Source organism: Astyanax mexicanus, chromosome 1, assembly GCF_023375975.1.
Source record: "Astyanax mexicanus isolate ESR-SI-001 chromosome 1, AstMex3_surface, whole genome shotgun sequence".
Classification (NCBI taxonomy): Eukaryota; Metazoa; Chordata; class Actinopteri; order Characiformes; family Acestrorhamphidae; genus Astyanax; species Astyanax mexicanus.
The window spans coordinates 100,929,120-100,952,771 of record NC_064408.1 but is presented as its reverse complement, the minus strand read 5'-3'; the positions used below and the strand labels follow the sequence as shown (position 1 = coordinate 100,952,771).

Genomic DNA, 23,652 nt, shown 5'->3' with positions numbered 1-23,652 from the left:
ACCAAGTTATAATTATTTATTTTTTCAGTATATCAGGCCATGCGTCTTTTGTTGAGGAGTATCCACAGTTTTTTGATGATATTTAGGTTTGTTTAGGTTAGGTTGCTTTGAAAATGTCTGGTGCTGTTTTTCATTTTTTTGGTGGAGATGGAAAAAAAGACAGGTTTTGCTTCTGAAACTCTGACATTAAAGCTCTATTTAAGTTGGCGTTGCTGCACAGTAAAGCAGTGCACCATCAATCCAGAATCTGACCAAACATTCTTAAGGTCCTTTGCAGTTAAACAAAGGTTTAACTTGCCTACCCAGCAATCATATCAGCAATGCAATGTGAGAGTTTTCTTCTGAATATGTGGTATATTTTGCTTCAAATATTATTCAAATATTGCTAGAAAAAAAAAAAATTCATTTAGAAACAAGTGTTAATTCATATTAATGGTAACAGATTGGAACCCTATTTTATATTTAAGCCATATTTTAAAAGTGAAGCATTTTATCATTTCATAATATACATTAACTGATTTAGAACTTCATGGTATTAATGCATCTCAAAAAAATGTATAATGTTTACAAATGTGATGCTTCATAATAACAGACATGGCTTTGTCCCAACATTTTTGAGTTGCATTGCTCCCATCTATATGATTTCTAAATGAGTTTAAGTTTAAATGCCTCACTTTCAGTCTTACTTTCTAGATTCCATTGAGAATAAAATATGTGTCTGTGAGGTTTTCAAATCGGTACATTCTGGTTTTCTTTATTTTATTTTATTTTATTTTATTTATTTACACAATGTCCATGTATTTTTGGAAATATGTTTCCATAATCATGTAAACCATACTATGTGTAAAACCAGGGTAAAACCATGGTTCATTTTCATAGAGATCTTTAAAGAAACACAGTTTTAAAGGTAACTTTAGGTCATTTTAAGTGGTTTGTCTATACCATTAATGAATAATCATTAAAAGCATTAAGAAAACATATTTGGGTTATATACATATCATCTGTGCATTTCAGAATTTCTCCTTATATTCAGCATGCTTCTACTCCATTCTTTCACCACATTTTTTACCTTCTGTTTGTTCAGACGAATTCAGGGTTCCCAGTTCCCGTTCTCCTCCTCTCTCCCTCTCTGCTATGTATGTGTGTAATTATGGGATACCATTGGTTCACTGGTTGGGCCACAGAAAGCCAATCGTGGTGCTTCTTGCAGCAAGCCTGTGACCCCATGGGATGCTGAGTTTGTTTTTAATGATCAAGGTGGTGTTTAAAACGTGGCTGCTCTCTCACCGGTGGCACTCACTGTACTGGAGGCAGAGGTGCAGCAGGAGTTTGGCCCACATCCTCCAAACTCCATCCAAACTCCAACCCATTCCCACACTGACCCACCAGGGGAAGCCAGCTCCTCCGACTCCTGCCTCTGTCCAGAGGCCGACTCCTCACGACCTATAGCAGGTAAGACCCAGCTCGAGTATCTTTACATAACATCTACTGGAGGTAGATTTTCTTTTCTTAAACCAAATCTGTCTCTTAACTTGATTAACACTTACAACAGGGGTATCCAGTCTTATTTGCCTTGGGCTAGAGTGTCTGCAGGTTTTCATCCAAAACACCCAGCAGTACACCTGATTCTGCTGATTTAATCAGCTGATGATCACTTGTGCTTCTGCTTCATTAGAATGAAAAGCACAGCAGCCACACTGGCATTATGCAGGTAAAACTTGACACCCCTAACCTAGAATGTATAACACATTTATTTTAATGACGTTACCGTCATTGACATTTAGACCAGTTTCATAGGTCCTAAAATAGAGACCAGTGGGACGCCACAAGATTTGCTAAATAAAACAAATAATGAAGCAGGGGTTCTAGAGTTTAAAAAGTATTTGCTTTCAGTTAAAGAAATTTGTTTTGGGCTTATTAGCCATTTAAGTTAATTATTTAATGTTTAATTGTTTAGTTTTAATATATTTAGTGTTTTTAGTCTAATCTGTCTACTTTGTCTGTATTATTAGGCACATAGGTTAAAATTGTCAATTAAATCTATTTTACAGAACAGCTTTTTGAATTATATAATATCTGCAATCTGAAACTCAAAGCCTATGCTCATCAAGTCAATGCTCCCATTTAAACAAACTTGAAAAAAAAATAATCTAACAGAAATGGAAGCAGTAAAATTTTACTTCAGCAGTTGTTGGTTTTAACAGCATTTCTTTTCATGATTTTCTGTTGTTTCTTCTATATCCAAAGGAAACAGCAGTTGAGAATGGCTCGCTTGGGAGGACCCTCCTTCTTCCACATAGTGGCAGGAGTCTTGCTGGCTACACTGATGCTTTCAGGTGAAAACAAAATGTTTAAATATTTGCTATGGTAAACAGTGCTATGCAAATATCTTAGACATAAGACATGTGTTTTAATGCTATTTATCTAGGAAGTGTTTGTTAAAAAAAACCCTCTAATATTAAAATAAATACAAAAAAGGAACACTGTAATTTCATGTGTGAGTGTGTGTTAGTTTAATCATTTCCACACCTCTCCTTGAGGAAAACCCCAGTATTTACAGTTCCCATCCAATAGCTAATTTAACTAACTGATTAACGAATAACAAAATTTGTAAAAGCTTTTAAATGCTTCTTTGTTCTCACTTTCTCACCCTCAAATAACCTAAAGTTATATCTCCAGAATAGCAACCTTTTTATTTTGAAGCATTGCTATGGGCCCAATCAATTAGGTTTTGGTGTTCAAATATTTACATTATGTCAACATGTGATAAAGCAAAAATGTAGATAAAGTTTTTTTTTGTCTGACAGCAACGTTACATGACAGAACAACCTTTTAGTTATTGAATAGTTCACAATTATTACCAGGTAATTGCTGAGCTGCTGGTGGAACTGAACAAATTCTTATACTGTGGAATTTTGTGCACTATTATCGCTACTATTATATCCACTACTTCCGTAGATTGAATGAAAAATAACACATTTTAACTACTGACCATTTTTAGCATTTATGTTTATTGTGATTTATTATAATGTTATGTACTGTAGTTTTTATATAATCACAATAATGCTATGGTTGGGAACGCATTTCATAAGTGCTTTTGCACTGTAATGTAAATATATATTACTGAAATTTGTGGTAGTAAATGCTTAAAGAATAGCATAGAAACCTTTTGTCATGAGCTACCACAATGCAGAACATCTTCAAATGTATAGAAAAAGCTGAGAAGACAGGGAACATGCATTGTAATACAGATTAATAGAACTTTGCAGTAATTTTGACTAGAAATGGTTCAAATGGGTTCTTAGTGGAAGTAAAACACATGGTTCTTAATGACGTTTTAACCCAATTAACTGAAACTGCTTTTGACGTTGCTTATGACCTGCAGTTTAGGGTTTTGTCAGGCCACTGCAACAAACCTTTGACTTTAGGCTTGAATGTACTCCGGTCTTAAAATCACTGCGGAACTATCTTAATTACACTGGCCATTACTGCTATGGCCACAGCATATACTGTGAAACATATATTCTGTGAAACTTCAGCAGTGATAATTTATATATGATAGTGGATCAAAAAATAATACAAAACAGACCAAATGAATACATTAAAGAAAATGTGAATATCAGTGCAATGCAAACTACACTTCTTTCTATCTTCTAGCTTTCTAGCTTTTCAGTCATCTAAATGGTTAAAAATCATGTAGTAAAGGAGAACAGAACTTTGGTACCAAAATCATATGTCTTTAAAGATTTTATGAGTCCATTGACCTACCTCTGCCCTCTTAAACACAAAAGTGACTCATGGACATCAGTGGACACTCACAAAACAGATGTTACAAGCAGCACGTTTTGGCCTTTAACTAGACACATATAACTCAGACCACTACAAACATTTATTTTTTTTAATACAGCAACATCTCTATATGTGTGGTAGATATTCAATTTACCTCATTCCATTAAACTACCCACCACACAGTGTGAAAGACTGATAGAGAACATACCATGATGTATGCTACGTGTGATTGACAATTAAGGTAATTTCACCAAGCAGTGATTTCTGAATTCTCTCCCAGGTAAAACATTAGTAATGTTTTGCTTTAATATGAATATCTTTGCATTATCTTGTCTTTTTTGAATAGTTGTCATTTTTGCAACAAAAAAAAAAGCTCCAAATATCAACATTTTTGTTTGGATTTTGTGAGAAATGTTGTCATTGGTTCACAGAATATAACAAAACATGCCTATAAATAATAAAAAACAGACTAATTTTAGGCTCTGGTTGATCTCTTATTTTTTCACACTTTACTGCACAAATATGTGTCTGGTAAAGCTAGTAAAGGACACAGCCCAGTTTGGGGTACTTTTAACAGCTTAAAACATGACATAAAAGATGTGTATAAAAGGATAATCTAACAGAAATTGTTTGTAAACAGATACCAATAAAATAGGCTATATAATACATGCTACCAATGAGATGAAAAGTTTTTTTTACCTCATTTAAAGAAATGTAAAGGTAAATGTAATGTAAATATATGATATTAAACATTTCTTTCCCAATCTAAGAACAAATTTAGAGTCTTTATCTTTAAAATAGTGACACAGATAATAACAGCTTTGGGCACAGCATAGAGCTGTGAAGATTCTTAGAAATAACAGAATTTAAATTGGTTTCTGCACCAATACCAGGGTTCCTCCAAGAAGCTACATTTTGTGGAGGTTCTTCACACTCTGAAACTGTGAAAAGGTTTTAATAAATATTATGTAGAAAAAAGTGTCTAAAGAAAGATAAACTAAAAGGTTTGGCTCTTCAGACAATGAAAAGTGGGGTCTTTGTTGCATTGAGAAAAGTACCCTTTTTGACCATAGGACCAAACGCCTTTCACGGGCTGATATGACTATAACGGTTCTGTGGATGACATCCTCGATCAACCAGATCTTACTGATGTAAAACCCAGAGTCATTGTGAGCTCTGAGTACTTTTTTATCTGTCTAAAAGTCCCTACAATACCGTACAGGATGTTAGGAAACACCAGTGCTCTTTGAATGACTAAATAGTACCAGAAGGGAATTTCCCAAACAACTTTAACATTTTATACATGATGAGTTACCTGTAAGTGGCAATAAAATGTGTGATTTGTTTTTACTATAGGCAATTTAAGTCATTGTCTCCCTAAAACAATATTATTAAATTGTTAGATTATCAAAAGTTTGGCAGACATTTTATGAACTTAAAATGATCTTATGAAGGTCTCACAAGCAGATCATTTTACTTATTTCAGAACTAATTCCACTACATAAAATTGATCAAAAACATTAATACTCTGTAAGATATATAGTTTTATGCAAAGTTTTAGGCACTCACATTACATTTGCTCACATTACATGTGTTTTTGTGAAAATAAGTTCAGCCATTACAGAAACACATATTCAATCGGGCATGTACAAATGTCACAATAAATACACTATTAGTTATTGTGTAGTTTATGTTTAAGCAAAAAATGTAACGTAGATATGCATCTAAAGTTTATATATATTTTTTTCAGAAGATATGTATGTATATACTTTAATTTACAAAATCCTCAAAATATGTAATTCGATCAGTGGCGCTCAATAGTTTGCAAAAGACTGTTTACTAATGTTCTTAGTTATAGTATGACTAAGAACATTATAGTATAATATCTGGGTTTTTTGTATAATACACTGCTAATGTAAATACTGCATACTGTACTCAATATTGCGCATTTTTCTAACATTTTAAAATGTTTTTCAAGGATCAATAATGTTTTAAATGTGTTATAATGCGCTATAAATAGATAATGAGCTGTACACTGACATGGAACTGAATAATTGAAAGTGTTAGCTCAGGGGATGGCTTGGGAATGCCCATGCCTGTTTATGTTGTGAGTGGGGTTTTTGACACTATGATGATGATTATGATGATGTGTAATATAGTAAAATTATAAATTCAAATTTAGACTCATTTCAGAGCACAGTGTTAGTGTTATGTTGTTATTTAATGTGTTATATTTTGACATAATTTTGCACGTCGCACACAAAACATTGTGCTGTTGGTTAAATGCTTTGGGTAAATGCAAGCTGTTGTATGTCACAACTGTGATGGCACCAGGTGGAGGTTTAGGTTATAGGGGAAAAAACAAGAGGTGGAAAAAACAGCAGTGCAGTGGTGCATTTGTTAACTCCCCCCCCAGAGATAATTAGAGCCGCCTGTGGCCATAGCGAGTCCTGCTCTTTGTAGATTTTATAGGTTGTGCTTGTAGAAAGGCCCGCTAACAGTAGCTCCCCGCTGCAGAGCCTCAAAGTGCTGAGTGTGTTCCGTTTGAAGATTAATCTCCCACAGTGGCACCTGTATATTACCATGTCTTCTCCCATAACACAGCACCCCAAAGCCATAAAACTGCACTCCGCCTGTGGGTTATTAGGCTAGGTAAGCATTTTCTTTGCCTTTGACACATGCAACATCTGGTTGTAACACCCCTCCATCTCCTTCTTCTCTATTACAGAGTTCCTCCTGGCTGTACCGGTGACCCAGAGTTTGAAGGAAGATGGTAACCTCAGCAACTTCTGTCTTGTAGCTACAGTATATCTTTCTATAGTTAAGTTTAGTTAACGAAACATGACAACATATAGGGCATCTGCATGATTATAAATATGTTTTCTATCTACATTAAGTGCAAAAGTAGTTCTATAATGTTGAAGCAAAAACATTCCAGCTTAAAAATACCATCTAACATGTTATTTCATGCCATGTTATGCAGAACAGCACTGCATCCCTCAGCATCACAATTTTAATGGAATTAAAATAGTACACTATTTGCAATAGCCTCTGATGCAGATGTTTATATATTTAGATGAAATATTGGGAAAACATTTAAAATACCCCTTTTTTGTAGTTTCCCTCACCAAGAACACATGGAAATTAGGTTGTATTAGGGACTGTACACATGTATCCAGATATGGTAAAACAAATCAAAATCAAAAATGCTGCTTTTGATCACTGAAAACAGAGCTTCAAAGTGTTTTCAGTGTTTTGTAAATAAAATGCCTAAATCACATTGCATTCATCTCAAATCTCAAAATCTTACTCCCTACATAATAAACTTACATAAGTCATAAAACTACAGCATCTACACACAGATGGATTAGCATTCATTTTAATAATAATTGATACAAATTAAATAAATGTAAATAATGCTCTACTACAAATACCTAATACATACAAAAATAGAATCCATATTTTAATGACTTGCACTGTACGCTACACAGGGAGACAGTATGCCATGTTAGGATTAACCCCCTAACATGGGGGGCATCTTGCAGGTGCATTCACAGCCACTCGCGTTGTCAGGCAGGTGTCTAATTTGGCGAGGATAGTTAGCATGCTGGCTAATCTTGCAAGCTACCTATTAAGCCATTTTATACTCTCTTTTTACGCTACGTTGTTATTTAAAATTTCCCTGTATAACTTCAAATATCATCATACAAAATCAAGAGAAGAAAAACATCATGTTTAAAACCAAACTGCTCGGAATAAGAACAAAACAATGTAGAAACCAAATGTGCTGCATTGCATTTGAACTGGGAGATTTTCAGAATTTCCTAGTTCCGAGCAGGAAGTTTTAAATGAAACGCTCTTACAGATTTCCAACTCAGAAAAGTCGGGAGAGCTCAGAGTCGGGAGTCGCGAGAGTTTAGAATCCAAGATGGCTGCCAGTACATCCACAGAAATAAAATCAGTAATATTATACTGCTTATTATCACTTCTGTCTATCTGTGTCTCATTAAAACACACAGAAGTCACAGAGGCATTCGTCTGTCAACATGTTTTTTAATGGAGTTTAGATGGATAAAATAATATGTAATGTGGTATCAACTGATATCGCAAGAAATGCTAACCTGGGGCAAAAGTAACAGCCATAGGTGTTTAACTGGGACGCAGCAAGGCAGGTGTGATGTCATTACCAGCTCTGAGTTAGATGGAACACAGCATTGATCAAAATAATTTGTTGGTCAGTTGAATCACTGTGACATAATTAATTTGGATGAATTGAGAAAATCTCAACTTGATTTGTGGTGTGTCACTCTGTCACCTTGTTGCTTGCTGTTTGTTGCCAAATCACAGCTAGAGATTGCATTCTCCCATACGGGGAAATCTGCGCAAACTTATTGGATCTATTATTATGTGTGCTCTGTCAAACCCCTGCAACTCTGAAGCACATCCTCACTGGCTGTAAAACCAGCTTAGCTCAGGGCCGCTATACCTGGAGACACAACCAGGTATTAAGACAACTGGCCATCTTTCTGGAAGGAAGGAGAACCAGCACTAACGCCCTCCCTCCGTCAGTGTCTGGACGCATATCCTCCACACCATTTGTAAAAGCAGGACAACTCCCAGTAAAACCTGCAGCGAAAATGGAACCAACCCTCCTAGACAGTGCCCGGGACTGGAGAATGCAGGTTGACTTGGACCAGAGACTTGTCTTCCCACCTGAGATTGTCACAACTAGTCTCAGGCCAGATCTGGTCTTATGGTCAACTGCACAGAAGTCTGTTTTCATTGTGGAGCTAACTGTACCCTGGGAAGGGGCAGTTGGTGAAGCATATGAGCGGAAACGACTGAAGTACTCTGACTTAAAAGCAGACGCCGAACAACGTGGATGGCGTGCCCAGGTGCTTCCTATTGAGGTTGGCTGTAGAGGGTTTGTTGCCACATCTACAACCAAGTTGCTTAAGGTAATGGGAGTGAGAGGACAAGCCTTCCAGCAAGCTGCCAAAGCAATATCAGGAGCGGCGGAACGGAGCAGTAACTGGATATGGATGAAAAGGAAGGACTGCAACTGGGCTGCAAGATGACCATGGGGGTAAAAGCAGAGGGGGGCAAATCTGGGACGCCAGATGTTGCCGTTGAGCCCTCTGGAGGTGTCGTGGGCCTTTCAACGAAACACCAAAGAAGGAGGGTGCCCACCTGAAGACCCCTGTGAAGCGTTTACCCTAACCCCTCACCAAGTGCTGATTAGTTAAGGGATTGTACTAACTAGTCCTATAAGCTCAACTTAGGTGTAGGGGATTATATATTTGTGTTTTCTTCCTTCTGTGTGGTGTGTTGATGTCTCTATGTATGCGGTACTATGACTATGACAGGGCAAGCATGCTGATGCAAGCATTTTTTTCTCTGTGTGAACGGAAATGTTATATATATATATATATATATATATATATATATATATATATATATATATATATATATATATATATATATATACCGTGGAGGCAACCTTACACAATCAGGGGACGAAGTGACAGACGACCAAACTTTTACTCTCAGAACTTTTGGTTTCTTCTAATTCTCAACAGTGTATTCCTACACTGTGCACATGTACAGAAAACAGTTAACTACATTTACATAAATATAAATATAATAACTTACATTTCTTTTTCTCCTAATAGTTATTCCTTACAATTGTTCCCAATTGTTAATTTTGGCCTGAGTGCTTCTTTAATAAGTGAGTAAAACTACTAGTAAAACATAAAGACCAAAATTATGGTTATTGAAGGTGACTGCACTGTAATGAATTAAATGTATTAATAGCACTGCAACTTTTGCTGTATGACATGAAGATGCACAGACCATAATATAGTAAAACTGATCAAACACCAAAGTAAGCATGAGATCACAATGTGATGTGGTATAAACTCTTAGGAAAAAGTAAAGTTATTGTAAGCTGTAAAACTCTAAAAACTCTTTTTTTCCTCTTTAACGTTAGACTAATGTGTGCTGTCTGATGCAGGTTCAGAAAAAGCAGGTTCTGCAGCATCTTCTAAAAGGCTTTTACGCCGCAGAAGAAACATCAGCTGGTACAAGCAGCACTCTGACTTCTGGAACTGGTACAAGTACTTCACTGACACTGGCAACCAGGATGGCGTGAGTACATCTCTATAGGAAAAAACAAACTAACATCTGCTTTCTGTTCCTCTTAATTTTAGCTAAAAGTAGCTAAAGTTTTCCCATCACATGATGCTATCACTTCTTAGAAGGGTGAAGACACAGAGCGTGTATTTCCTCTGAGACATGTAAAGTCAGTCAGCTGCATCAGTCAGTTAGAAACGGATTTTCACATTCCACAACAGATCATTGACAGGAGCAGGTGGAATATGTTTTGTCACAAAGGCACAAATAAAGACTTTTTGTGGATGAGCATGCTTGTAACAAATTAATGATAATGGGTTGCATTTTGTGCTGCTTTGCAGAAAAATAAAGATAATAAAGATAATATGGATAAGAAATAGACGTTTGTTGATGTGGTATAACTCCACCTTTAGTTTTCTCCTCACCTCATACTGTGCTCATCTCTTTGGCTGTAGCTAGTCGCTGCACTTGCTTTCTATCACAACACTTTTTTTATACCACAGGATTTAGAGTCGCTGACGAGTCCTTATATTAAATCTGCTAGATATGCCTCATGAACTTGTGAGGCATTAGTGAATGCATACGTTGATGTTGGTGACCTGGCGCCAGTCGGTGAAAATCGGGGCTAAAACGGGGAAATCTGAGCCTGCCATAACACAAAATGTATAACCAGATAAACAAAGCATCATTTTAGCTTAGCTAACTGTCTGGCTAGCATTGCATTTGTGAGTCTCTTGGGCTTGAAGTTAGGCTATGGCCTCACTGGAGATCACACAATTTTGAAAGCCTTGATCCCTTTCTTTTCTACATATTTCCCAGCACAACTGTAAGGACATGGTTAAAAGATAATTATGAGATTAATTAATGCATTTCTAATTATTTTCTTCTTTAAGTATGAGTCATTTTTATATGGTACAAACATTTTAATTTAATGGCAAATAATAGTGCAAATAAGTGCAATTATTTGACAATTGGATTTTGTTCTTAAAACAAACAAATATGTAAATATTTAGGGTTAGGGAGTCTTAACCCAACAGTGCATATTTAACTTTTTTAACTATGCAATAGAAATACATTACAAACATTATTAGTGGGGTTTCTGCTAAACCAGGAAGGAATGTCACAAAAAGGACCAGTCTGTTATTTAAAAGGAGACTAAAACTAAAACTGATATTTCACACTTCATGTATTTGTTGCTTTAATATTAGGATAAATTTAAGACTCAGAAACATAACAAATGTTGCATCCCTGATAAATAGAGAGTCACATTCTTGCTTTCGGTTATCTCTCAGGTGGCAGAGCTGGATCGTGTGTATCTCGCATACTTGCAGAACAAGAATCGAGCTGAGGCCCGCAGCTCCTATAAGCTCTACTTGCAGCACCTGGGAGACATCTACAAGTCCTGTGCTGAGACTGACGACCCCAACTGTGTGGCTTCCTACATGAGCAGACAGAATCCCAAGGCCGAACCCCCTAAACCTGCACCCGTCAAGTCCTGCGATCCTTACAGGGATCCATATTGCCTGTATTCCCTAGGATACACTCATTACCCATACCCTGCTTCCGTGAAGTCTCCTGCCCCTGTGAAGGTGCCTGTCCCTGCACCACTTAAGACCCCTGCTTACATCCGCACCCCTGTCGTGAAGGACCCCCGCTCGGGCTACTACTACTACTCATCAATGCTGCAACCCTTCCTGTCTGCTGAGCAGAAGAATGAGCTGCTGCGCATCTGTGATGCCGAAGACGTAGAATGCTTGCAGTACCACTTGCGAGCGGCCTATGGCTACAAAGCTGCCGTGGCACCTCACCCATCCTATGCCCATCTGGGTTGTGACCCCAAGAGTGACCCGCACTGCAGACCCCAGCTTGTGCAGAAGACACCTGCTGGTCTGTATCTTCGGTACCCTCACTGTGATCCCCGTGACCCATACTGTGCCTATGCTGCCTCTCTGGCAGCTGCTCAGAACTTGGAGGCACCTTCTCCTCCAGCTCCCCTCGAGAGGCCCTGCAACCCTCTTTATGAAGAGAACTGCAACCCCCTGACAGCTATCAAGTACGGCAGCTTAGCCTCTGATGAGCCTAAAGACGAGCCGACTCCAGCAGCCAGCGCTATGCGTGCTCCACCCAGCCCCCGTTTTGATGCCTTAGCCATGTACCAGGATGCTGCATCTGCTGCTGCCTTGCGTAGAGGGCCACCTGCTCCTCACCAGCCCCAGGTACACTTCCCTCCTCCCCCCAGCATGGAGGAGAACCGCCACCCTCTGGGACCCCCGGGCAAGACCAAGGAGGGCTATGACTGCTTCATTGGCTATGATGAAGAATGCTATCCAGTTGGAACCCAGAGCAACCGCCCTGGTCCACAAAGGCAGGTCCCCCTTCGCCGTGAACCTTACGAGCCCCACATTAACGCAGATGGCTCCAGAAATGGCGTGATCGAGCCTGATCCCGATTGCGACCCAGAATACGACAGCAACTGCCGTCTGCGCCGTTACGACCCCGCGTCTGAAGACCAACTGATGCCCGTTTCCCGCTATGAGCCACGTGAACATCAGCCTGCTCAGGAACGCAGGGAGGAGCCAGTCCACCACGATGAGGTTCCCCAGCATCGCGAGGACACCTACCGTGACCAGCAGCCAGAAAACCCAGGCTACGATCAGCAGCAGTATGACGCTTACATGAGCGGTCAGGAGGACCCCTACGCCAGCTTCACTCCACAGGAGCCAGGCGCAGTCAACTTCCAGGACATGCTGAGAAATTACGGAGGCCGCTACCCTGGGCAGGATGACCATCGGGCCTACACAGGAGACTACAAAAAGAAATGAGAAGCACAAACGTCAATGAAAAAGTCAGCGTATGGCTGTAGTAAATAGGTATTAAAATGTACACTGATCGAAAAATGTACATCTGAAATTAAGCCATAATAACAGGGGGGCAGGCGGGCGGGTCTTTGTCTAATATAACAGTGTTCAGGAGCTCTTACCAAGACTTGTTGTTTGACAGCACTTGTACAGGATTTTTTTTCTTCGTCTACTTGGATGATCTACTTGATTTCTCATGCTAATTAAGTGAGGGAAAGATGTTACTACAAGATTAAGGAGAGAGATATAGTACATCCCGATTCCATTTTCTGATTAAAGCATGTTAAATCCCTCTCAGTGTATCATGCTAATGCTAATGGTACAGTATGTGTTGTGTATCAGAATATACTGCAATTGTCACCTTCTATTGCAGGGGTGTATGGTCTTATCCACTAAGGGCTTTAATGGCTGCAGATTTGTTTGCAGAGTTGTTTGACTTATGGGTTATCAGTTGACTAATCAATGGATTCAACAAGTGGAATCTGGTATGGAATCAGGTTTGGTGCTGATCCTTTAGAATAAAAACCTGCACTCAAGCCGACCTGGCCCTGGGTGAATAGGATTAAACACCCCTAATCTCTTGTCTTTCTCTCTTTTTTTCTCTCTTTATTCAATTTTCTTTTTTTAACCTTTGTATTGTATTTTGCAACCAGATGGCGTTCACTCAGAAGAATATTTAATTCATCAGTTTCCAAACCTATGCTTAGTCATACACTTTTAATTCTCAGTTGCTCTTTATTTTTTTTTTTTTTAATGGAACATTTCTCTCTCTGAATGTCTGAAATAAAAAGCGTTAAAATCCAAGGCTGTTAAGTTGGTTAATTTTCAAAAATACAGAACACAAATTATAAAAAAAAAACAATACCTTCATATGATAAGAGATTACAGTGTCACTAAAGTGAAGCCTCATAATGTATTTAGATGTGGAGAACCCTCAGTCTGCTAAATGTAAAAAAGTAAATGAGTTATTTCAACATCATATTTATAACCAGTCTTCATGGGAAAATAATGAACATAATGAATGAATAAATATATATATTTTTTCCACAATGGATTTAAGGTAGATACTGGATTTAATTAGACTATATGCTTATAAGCATCATTTACATGAGAGCTGCAGGCAGTAGGTAGCAGGTGCCAACAAAACAGGACCTGCTTTGTTGGAACTGTTACATCAGGTGAGTCTAAAAATATATCTGTTTTTGTCTCAGGCATAAATTATTAAGCTGGTTCATTGTGGCCTTGAACTCACATAGATTTACAATAGGATGAGTACGCAACCCACAGTGAAAAACAAAAGTGAGAATAATATGAATAATGTAATAAAACGTGTTGATCTGTACACATCATGTACTGTCATAGAATTGTATGCTCTAGTTATGTAGATAATATCCAATAATAAACATGGTTGTTGAACTATCCCTGTTAGGAACCTGTTAGGTGCTGTTTTAGGGAAAAAAAGCAACATTATTATTTACCTTCCACAGTTTATGTGCATTTATGTAAAAGTGTGTTGACTGAGGTATTTCTATATAATAACATGACAATACATGTAGACATTTATACAAGCTTATACATTTCAGTCTGCATTTTTGGAATCAGTAGGCAAATAAATAAAAAGACTATGTGCTAAAGTAACTAGTGTGTCCAGTATCACTGTAGGCATTGAGACTATTTTAATATTCAATAGTTAAAGTGAACAAACCAGAAGCAACCAAACTATGTACTAATTGGTAATAAAATTGGTAAAAAAGAAACAAAAAAAAGAAAATGTCCTCAATAGGCTTTTAGCTAATCATATGTTTTACATCTAATCAGAAAACCTTATCGTGATAAAGAGAATGAAGCAAGTGTCATGTGACAAATCTTGCTTGTGCTGACCCAAGTGTCTGCAACTAGTGAGTCTTTACTTGATACTTGAACTGAACTAAACTGTATTATGTGGGTGGGTGTGCAAAGGACAGTTAAGCTGACACCTCAAAACTGAATGTCTATACTGCGTCTGAGCAGCAGAGATAAGGCCGGTTAGTAGATAGCACACAGTAGTATTCCATAGATAGGATACAGAAGAACTAAGTAAAGTTCTGATAAAATAACGTCTTATATTTACAACCAGTTTTTGAAGAACCGCTTTACTGACCTTTACACAATATGCCTGGGTGGGTTTTTGGGTGATATAAGGTCTTGCAGCTGTAATAATCATTAAACCTCTTCTCTTGAACTCCTTGTGAGTGGAAGTCGTTCCCAGAGCTCTGTTTTAATACATTTTTAATTTGCTGAAGATATGTGTATCCTGTCTTTTTATACTCTTCTCCGATCGTCCATAAAAAGAATCCAGGGGGAACGCACTGGAGACGGCGCAGTAGGGCTTAGTGCGTTTTTCCCCAAGAGAACACAGCAAAAGCAGAAGATAAAAATGTCTATAAACAAGTTCTCTCATAAACAACTTAACAACTACATGAAAGAGACATCCTTTTTTAACCTTTTCAACTGAAAAGACTGTTTCAAAATGACTCTGTCTAGACAAAATTGTATAATTTCTCATATTGAGTGGCTTGTTTAAAGACATTAAAATACTGGTTTAAAATAAATCAAGATATTCTGCAGTACAGATGTGGATTTTGTCATTATGCCTTACCTTATTTTTGTAGACTGCAAAAACAAGATACAACTTACACTGTCTGTGCTACTCTGAGCATGGCTGTATCTTGCTACTGTAGCTACTTATGCACTAATACAGGATTATACCATCATTTTTACTGAAAAACATAATTGTTAAAATGTAACTTATGTAAAGACTGATGTCAACTGAATAAATATATTGAAAAAACAAGAAAAAAATATTTGTCATGCTCACAGATATACTATAAGTTCAGAAAGACTTATTTATATAAGTTACTTTAAAGTAAAGTAAAGCAGTTTAAATGAACTTTGACTTTGATTGGTCAAACATACTTGTTTTTGTCACCAAAAAAACACTGTCCATGGTGGAACCACTATCCATGATCAAGGTCATTAAAAGCGTTTCCCACAAGTGGAAAGAGGTACTATATACTTATATACTAAAGAGTAACTGTTTATTATACTTTGGGTTTATTGACAAATATCTTTCAGTTATGATTACTCATCTTAGTGATATAATCATTGTGTGAAACTTTGTATTCAATATGCATAACCAATACTCACATTGTATTTGATCATTTTTATTACTCACAGTGTATTTTACACGCATTTATATAAAAGATTAACCAATAATCACAATATATTCTTACATATATAGTAAAACACTGTTTGATCAAGCATGTGATTAACATCACCCTTATTATGACAAATTAACCCACATGATACATAAGGCGTATATTAACACATAGGATCTATTATATGGCGGACTAACCACGCGCTGCTAACACAGTAACATATAACATATAGAACCCATTGTGGTACGCATACAGCTTACGCCTGAAGCATTTAGTTTACTGCATGTTTCTGACTAACAATCAATCATCAGCTAATTGCACTCTGTACGAACTGAATTGATACAAAAGAAACTTAGGAACGAACAGTGCAGCCTTTCACTCAGTGTGTGCGTTATTTTCATCTCCAAAAGCAGGATGGGAACACGCGCACATAGGGAGGACGACACTGTGTAATTATTAAAACAATATCACACTGTTTGACTGGACTCAGTCCAATCCTGAAAACAATGCCACACTGTCCGGCAAGATACAGTCAAGGCCAAACACTAGTGGTCTGATCAAACCTGGGAAACTTGAGAGCCAACACGTGAAATTACGCATACTAACATGAGATGATTTTAACAACGCCTCATCAACAGGCTTTACATCATTTTGGGTATAAACAAGGAGTCAGATTAGAGGGGGGTCAGAACTTATACTGAGACAGCTAACAATTGGTTTTGTATGTTCTCCTGGATCCAGTACTTTGTAATAAATACTTGGTTTGCTTTCAACTTCACTCCACCTGTCTGACTCTCTCTATCAAACGAACACGTAGGGGAGTTGTACCCCGGTCGAGAGGTGGGTGTTGACCCACCTTTCATTTTCTTTTCTACAACAATTTGGTGACCCCGACCTCTGAACGAGTCTGACGAAGGACAGCATCGGGCACTGATCCACTCACGGCCGAACTTAAAAAATCAGGTAAGCAGAGCCGGTTTAATCAAAGTCTGCATATTGGCTATTTCAAATTTGAGTGGAGCGGCGGTCTGGCTGCTGTCCGGAGGGGAGCAGGAAGCATACCAAGCTATTTAAATGAGAGTAGAAGCTGTACCTACTCCAGGGTTTTAAATGAGAATAGAAGCTGTTCCTATTCCAGGGTGTTAAACGGTAGACGCTGTACCTACTGGTTTTAAGGATTGGAAGCTGGCGTGTCCCCCCGACTTCTGACGAGAAGTTCGGATAAAGGCCAGGTGTAAGGCTCACCTCGAGATTGATCCGCTCGTAAACAAAAGCGCAGATGCTGTACCTGCAAGAGTAGACGCTGTACCTACTCACCTCTATTTTAATTCGGTTAAAAAGAGCAGATGCTGTACCTGCTCGGGTAGTCGCTGTCCCTACTTCTCTATTTTTAATTCGAAAGAGTAGATGCCGTTCCTACTCAAAGTCTTTTATAATTTTGTTTAAAAAAGAGTAGATGCTGTTCCTACTCAACTGTTTCTAGTTTGTTAAAAAGGAAGCAGATGCTGTTCCTGCTCAAGAAATTTGGTAAAAAAAATAGTAGACGCCGTACCTACTACGCATTAATACAGATAGAAATAATTGACAAAAGATCGGGTTAATATATTGGGCGTTTCATGTTGAAAGTTGCGGGCTTTAAGAAGAGTGACTGGGACCATATGGAAAGCCTTCATTAGCGTGTGAGTGTTAGTTTAAAATAAATGAGTAGCTTAAAAGTAAAAGAAAACAAATGAAAAGGGGTATACATAGCAGTATAAACTATAAGTTTGAGGGAAGTGAGTCTGTGGCCAATAAGTGTGAGAGAGTATGCGTGTGTATGTGTGCTTATTCCAGGGACTGAGTGTGTCTGACTTTGTGATTGTGTATGTGCGACTGACAGAGAGAAAAAGAAAAGGGTCTACGAGTGTCTGTTACAGGGATTAAAAGTGTACCTGTGAGTGTGAAAGTGTACGTGTCCAGTTTTCCTGTGAGAGAAACAGAAAATGTGTATCTTGTGTGGCGGAGAGAAAGAACGTGTGTGGCAGTGAGTGAGAAAGTGTATGACAGCGAATTAGAGAGTGTGTGTAAGACAGAGTGCGTGAAACAGAAGTGTGTGCGTATGTGTTGGAGTGTGTGTGGAACTGTGTGTGAGCGGGGCTCCTGTGAGCGGTGTGATTGGTTGAGTGTACGAAATCTTGTGTGACAACGAAATAGGAATGGATGAGTCCCACTGCAGGGGAGGAGTCCAAGGTGAAGTAGGTGGAGTTGGTCCAGCCTATTGGTTTTAGACTGAGAGGTTGGTTTTATTTGTGAATTAACGCTTGTGAGATATCATAGAAAATAGAACATCAGTTCAGTAGGGAAATAGAGTAATACACAGTGAAAATGGGGGACAGAGGTGAACAGGGGGAAAAGGCTTTTGTATGGGTATATATATATATATATATATATATAAGAAAATATAAGGATATAAAAAACCTAACTATACAAGGTAAAGATCTATCTGTAACCGGAGCAGTGCAGTAGATATTACTAATGGTCATAAATAATTAAATAAATAAAAGAGTAAAGTGCGATGACATCGATTACGAAAGTGACTGATGTGACATATAACTATAATATAATATAATATAATATATGCATACGTTATAAGACAGTTCTAAAATGAAAATATGAAAATGTGCATACCCAATCATGAGTACAGTGTACTTTAATGTAAGCAAGGTTGGGGAAGTGTTAATATTAATAATTAAGTTGTTGAATAATGGTGGGTGACTGGATAGATAATTAGAGAATTTAGAGAATTTAATAAAGGGATTATGGGGTTGGTTAGCAAAACAAATAAAAAAGAAAAAAAGAAAAGGGGTAGTCAGAATTGAGGAAAATAATTAGCTTAATTTTGGGTATTGGACTATATCTTGGGGGCCCTAACCTAACAGGGACATATGTCTAACTCTATATTCTATAAGCAAATCTAATAATGGAAATAATGAAGGTGTGTGGCAGTGTCGGAATCGTTTCCTATTGCAGAAATACTAAGCAATTTGGATTGGCCATTTTTACAATGCTTTGTCGAAACTCAGCAGTACATTTTTTCCCCATATAGTTTCACTGTTAATTACATTATATTATAATAATATTGTACAGAAGATGTATGCTAGAAATTCCAAATATACTATGCCATGCAGTACTGCTGTATAAGATGTCCTCAGAGCAGGACAAATAAACATGGTTTATTATTTGATTTTTAAATAATCAGTTCAATAAATAGAAAGTGCTACATAGTGAATAGTGAATGAGTTAATGAGTGAGCCATTCCAAACACAGCTTTTTCTATCAGGTGATTTAGTCAATTATCTTACTATTCGTTTCTTATTCAGACTGATCTCAGTTCAGTCCTAGCTGAATGAGACTTATATAAGACAGATGTAATATCTAATTTCTCTATGATCTCATGTATATCCGTCTATGCTAATATTTTGATTATCTTAAGAGCGATAGTAGATTTCAGAAACCAGTGAGGAAAGACCTTATTTTTAAACGCAGTGTTGCATCTATTTCAAGCTACAGGGAATTTGGTATCTTTCTGATAAGGGGACATAATCAAATGTATTAAAAAAAAATAATAATAAAAAATTGAGCTTTCTATTTTGCTTTCAATATGCTTTACTTTCTGCAATGAAGACCTTGCTTCACTTTCTTTGTTTATAGTCTTAAATTAGACTAGAAAGAGATCTGGAAAACAGCATAAATTTAGTCTTCATGCTTATGCAATGCAACCTATAAAGCAAATGCATAACTTTCTGGCTGTAGCATGAACAAAATCAGCTAAGCAATATAAAATTGTTTCATCTGCATAATGGTAAAGTTTGCAGTCTGAGAAGCAGAGCCAGCAATATAATTTATGTATATATTAAATAAAACTGGACCAAAACTTAACCTTGTGGTACACCTTTAAGGTACAGATGCCAAATCTAAATAATTATTAATTGACATGCACTGTTTTCTATCAGAGAGGGAGTTTTGGGTCCATTCCAGAGCAGTGTCATCAAAGCAAATAATTTAAGCTAAATTAAGTGGGAGAGAAAAGGTAATAATGATGGTAATAAATAAAATATGTATACAGTGATTATATATATACATTATTGCCACCATTATTTGCCCAAGAATTATTTTATACTTTTATCTTTTTAAACCTATTACCTTTTTCATCCCTCACCACTATTACTAAAATTTTTTGACCAATCATTATTTTATAGATATAGAGCATTTTTTTAACTTTTAGCTTGTTTATCTTTTTAAAGTTTGATTTTAAAACAACCACTATGCAGATGAGCAATTACTTTCAGCAATATTGTAACAGTCTTAACTTTAAGACACACTCAATCCTAATTTAAAAAGAAGAAATAAGAAACTTAGAAATCACAAAATTAAACTTTCACTATTCAACATGTAAGCCATTTTTTGAACAAGAAAAACAATGTGTGAGTCTTGATAAATTGTTTAAGGAAATAGATGTATTGTTGATAATTGTGAAAAGCAATCTGCTTGGCATTGTATATGCATAAATACATATTGAAAATATTTATCAGGAAATGTAAAAGCATTGTTCAGATTTTATTTGCTATAATTTCAACGACGAAACAAAGCATAAAATTGTTTATTGATATTGCTAATATTATTGTCTGTAATGGAACGATTGATACAGAGAAAAATAATCACGTTCCACTTATCCCAATTCTTAAAGCACTTAATAAAATCAACTAAATCTAGAAATCAAGGCTTTATAAAAATCTTGGGAACTGAATAAAGTCAGAAACATAATTTCTTAGTAAAATAGCACACCGTAGAAAATTAAAGTGGCAGGTAAAATAATATAGCCACAAGCGGTGATTCTAAAGTCCAAGCAAAAGTAACCCAAGAAAGCCCAGTACATCAATATGGAACCATTCTTGAGACAGAAGCCACATTATGTGTAGTTTGTTTGAGTTTAAAACTTTGGGCCCTGATATTCTATAAATCAGTTTGGAAATGAATGGGAGAATAGAGCAGCTGATCATTAAAACTTTGCATGGAGCAATAATAATAAACATGATTCAGATATATTTCCAAATGTTTGTTCCTTATTTATTATCTATGTAGTATTATCAATACAATATAAGAAGATATGCAGGAAGCATTCAGTGGGAGGTTTAACAGCAGGTGCGTTTAAAGCAGCAGCTTTGGGCTGTGAAGCAGTAAAATATGGTCTGTACAATGATGCTGCAGAGTTGAGGTGTGTTTTGGTAGTGTTTGTGAGAGTGGAAGTGTTTGAGTTTGTACGTGTGTGCATGCATGAGAAATAGTGTGTGTCTAGTGGTAAACTGGGTGGTGACCATTGGTTTGTAAAAGCTAATTTGGATATAAGAGATTAGTTATAGCCACGGGGAAGCAGTTACACTAAAAGGGAAAGGGATGTGAACAAAAGGAAGGTAAAAGCAAGTAATTAATGGTACTGACAATTAAATGTAGTATTGTAAATTTGAAAAATACTAAATGTTAGGGATTTAACGCACATTTGACAGTAAAGATCATGATTGAGTATAACTGACAATCAGGACAACTGAAGAAGGTAAGAAAACAAAAATTGGGCTGAAATCTGTGCACAAACAAAATTTAAATATGAAATAATTACCTTCCAAGGGGAAATTAGAGCTTAAGTTCAGTGTGATAAATGTATTTTAACCATGTATTTTAACTTGCAGGAAGGAGATACGGCGGACCCCTTCAAAGACTTCCAAAATGAATAGAGAACCTTAAACATGATTATAATGAATATAAAAGTCTCGTTTCAGATCTGTTTACACAGGGGGAGAAGGAGAACGTGGTGCAAAGGTGGACCAGTCCAGACACAGAGTGAGGGTTCCTCCGCCATTACGCACGAAAGGGGAACGAGCATGGCTGGATTGGGCCTTTCCAGGTGACTGAGAGAACAACGTACGCAGATCACCTGATCTGGCGAGGGTTCTACAGCTGTGCAGCAACAGAGATCGCTCACAGAGCAGCAGGAAGGAGGGGCAGCAGAGCCCCCGCAGCACGGGCCTGGCCTGGCCACAGCAGAGAAAAGAGTTTCTCAGAGCGCAGCAGCAGCAGCACACAGCCTGGCTGTGACCGAGGAGAGGAAGTGAGGGAGTGACTCATTCAGCAACGTTTCCATTGCGTCACAGTACACTACATACAGAGACTCTTAAACACATCTCATTAAAGAACACACACCAACTCATACTTTTCATTCACTGATATTGCAGACATCAAGAGCCAGAATAAAGCTCTTCGTACGTGGGGCTGAGGTAGTCTACCTTCAGAACCCTGAAGCAAGAAGAAAGAAGAAAAGAACAACACGCATTGAAACTTTAACATTTACACATATAGGGTTATAAACTGTGATTTGCTAAATTAGGGGGGGAACACATTATTTTTCCTTTACAGGTTGTCCTGAACATTGCTTTCCCTTGCAGGTTGCCTTGGACTCTTGAAAAAACGAAATTGTGAAAAAAAAAAAATATATAAAATATATATACACTCTGTAACCTTAACACTTACACATATAGGGCTATAGATAACAAGTTTACTAAATAGTGGGAAACTTAGAGGGAAAACACATTTATGGTTTAATAATGGCTTGGTACGGAAAAAGAGGGTGGAACAGGTCAAAGTACGGACACTATAACGAACCAGCATTTCCTCTGGTTATTCCAATATGGCTCCAGATAATAATAACCGTTGCCCTCATGGGTATAATGATAATAACACTGGCAATTGTCTCAAAGCAAGAACAACTAACAACGGTAGAGGGAACAATTGTAAACACTTCGGCAATCATGCGCCCGACAAACGCAACAACTAAAGACCAGCCCACACAGCTTAATAGAACCAAACGATCAACCATCGCCCAGTCGGTAAATGGAAAGGGGTATTTGTATCTATGGCTTCGCCAATCGCTGTATTCGCTGCCATTTTAGTTACATGCGGATGCTGCTGTGTGCCGTGTATTAGATCCCTGATAGAACGAACAATAACACGAATGATGGAGGGCAAAGACGATAAACCGTCATACATGTTACCTATACTGGAGTGTGAGGAAGAGCAAGAGGAAATGCTGTAGACCAACCAGTCTTGGGGATGACTTTAAGGTAATGATGTCACTTCCTCCTTTGATAGAGTTCGTCTCATTGGCCGCCTGGGGGCAGAGGGGTCGTGGGAGAATTTTTCCTGTCAAAATTGGTTGGAAGGCTGTCCGACAGGTTTTCGCTCCCACCATTAGTAAAATGTTCACTCACGTGTTTATCAAGTGTTGAACATATGTAAATATACATATTTGGAGGAATTACGATGTGTTGACGTATCTGGTTGATACGTCAAAAGAGGGAATTGAAGAGTAACTGTTTATTATACTTTGGGTTTATTGACAAATATCTTTCAGTTATGATTACTCATCTTAGTGATATAATCATTGTGTGAAACTTTGTATTCAATATGCATAACCAATACTCACATTGTATTTGATCATTTTTATTACTCACAGTGTATTTTACACGCATTTATATAAAAGATTAACCAATAATCACAATATATTTTTACATATATAGTAAAACACTGTTTGATCAAGCATGTGATTAACATCACCCTTATTATAACAAATTAACCCACATGATACA

The 23,652-nt window shown here is 37.3% G+C and overlaps 1 protein-coding gene across 1 annotated transcript; it reads left to right on the top strand.

Annotated features, from left to right (window-relative positions):
- Positions 1-1,272: 1,272 nt before the first annotated feature.
- and1 (actinodin1) lies at positions 1,273-13,583 on the top strand. Its single transcript, XM_049462907.1, has 5 exons — positions 1,273-1,452; positions 2,248-2,336; positions 6,518-6,562; positions 9,803-9,936; positions 11,214-13,583. Exons 2-5 carry the CDS (start codon positions 2,264-2,266, stop codon positions 12,741-12,743), a joined length of 1,782 nt encoding a protein of 593 aa, XP_049318864.1. The 5' UTR covers positions 1,273-1,452; positions 2,248-2,263; the 3' UTR covers positions 12,744-13,583.
- Positions 13,584-23,652: the final 10,069 nt, after the last annotated feature.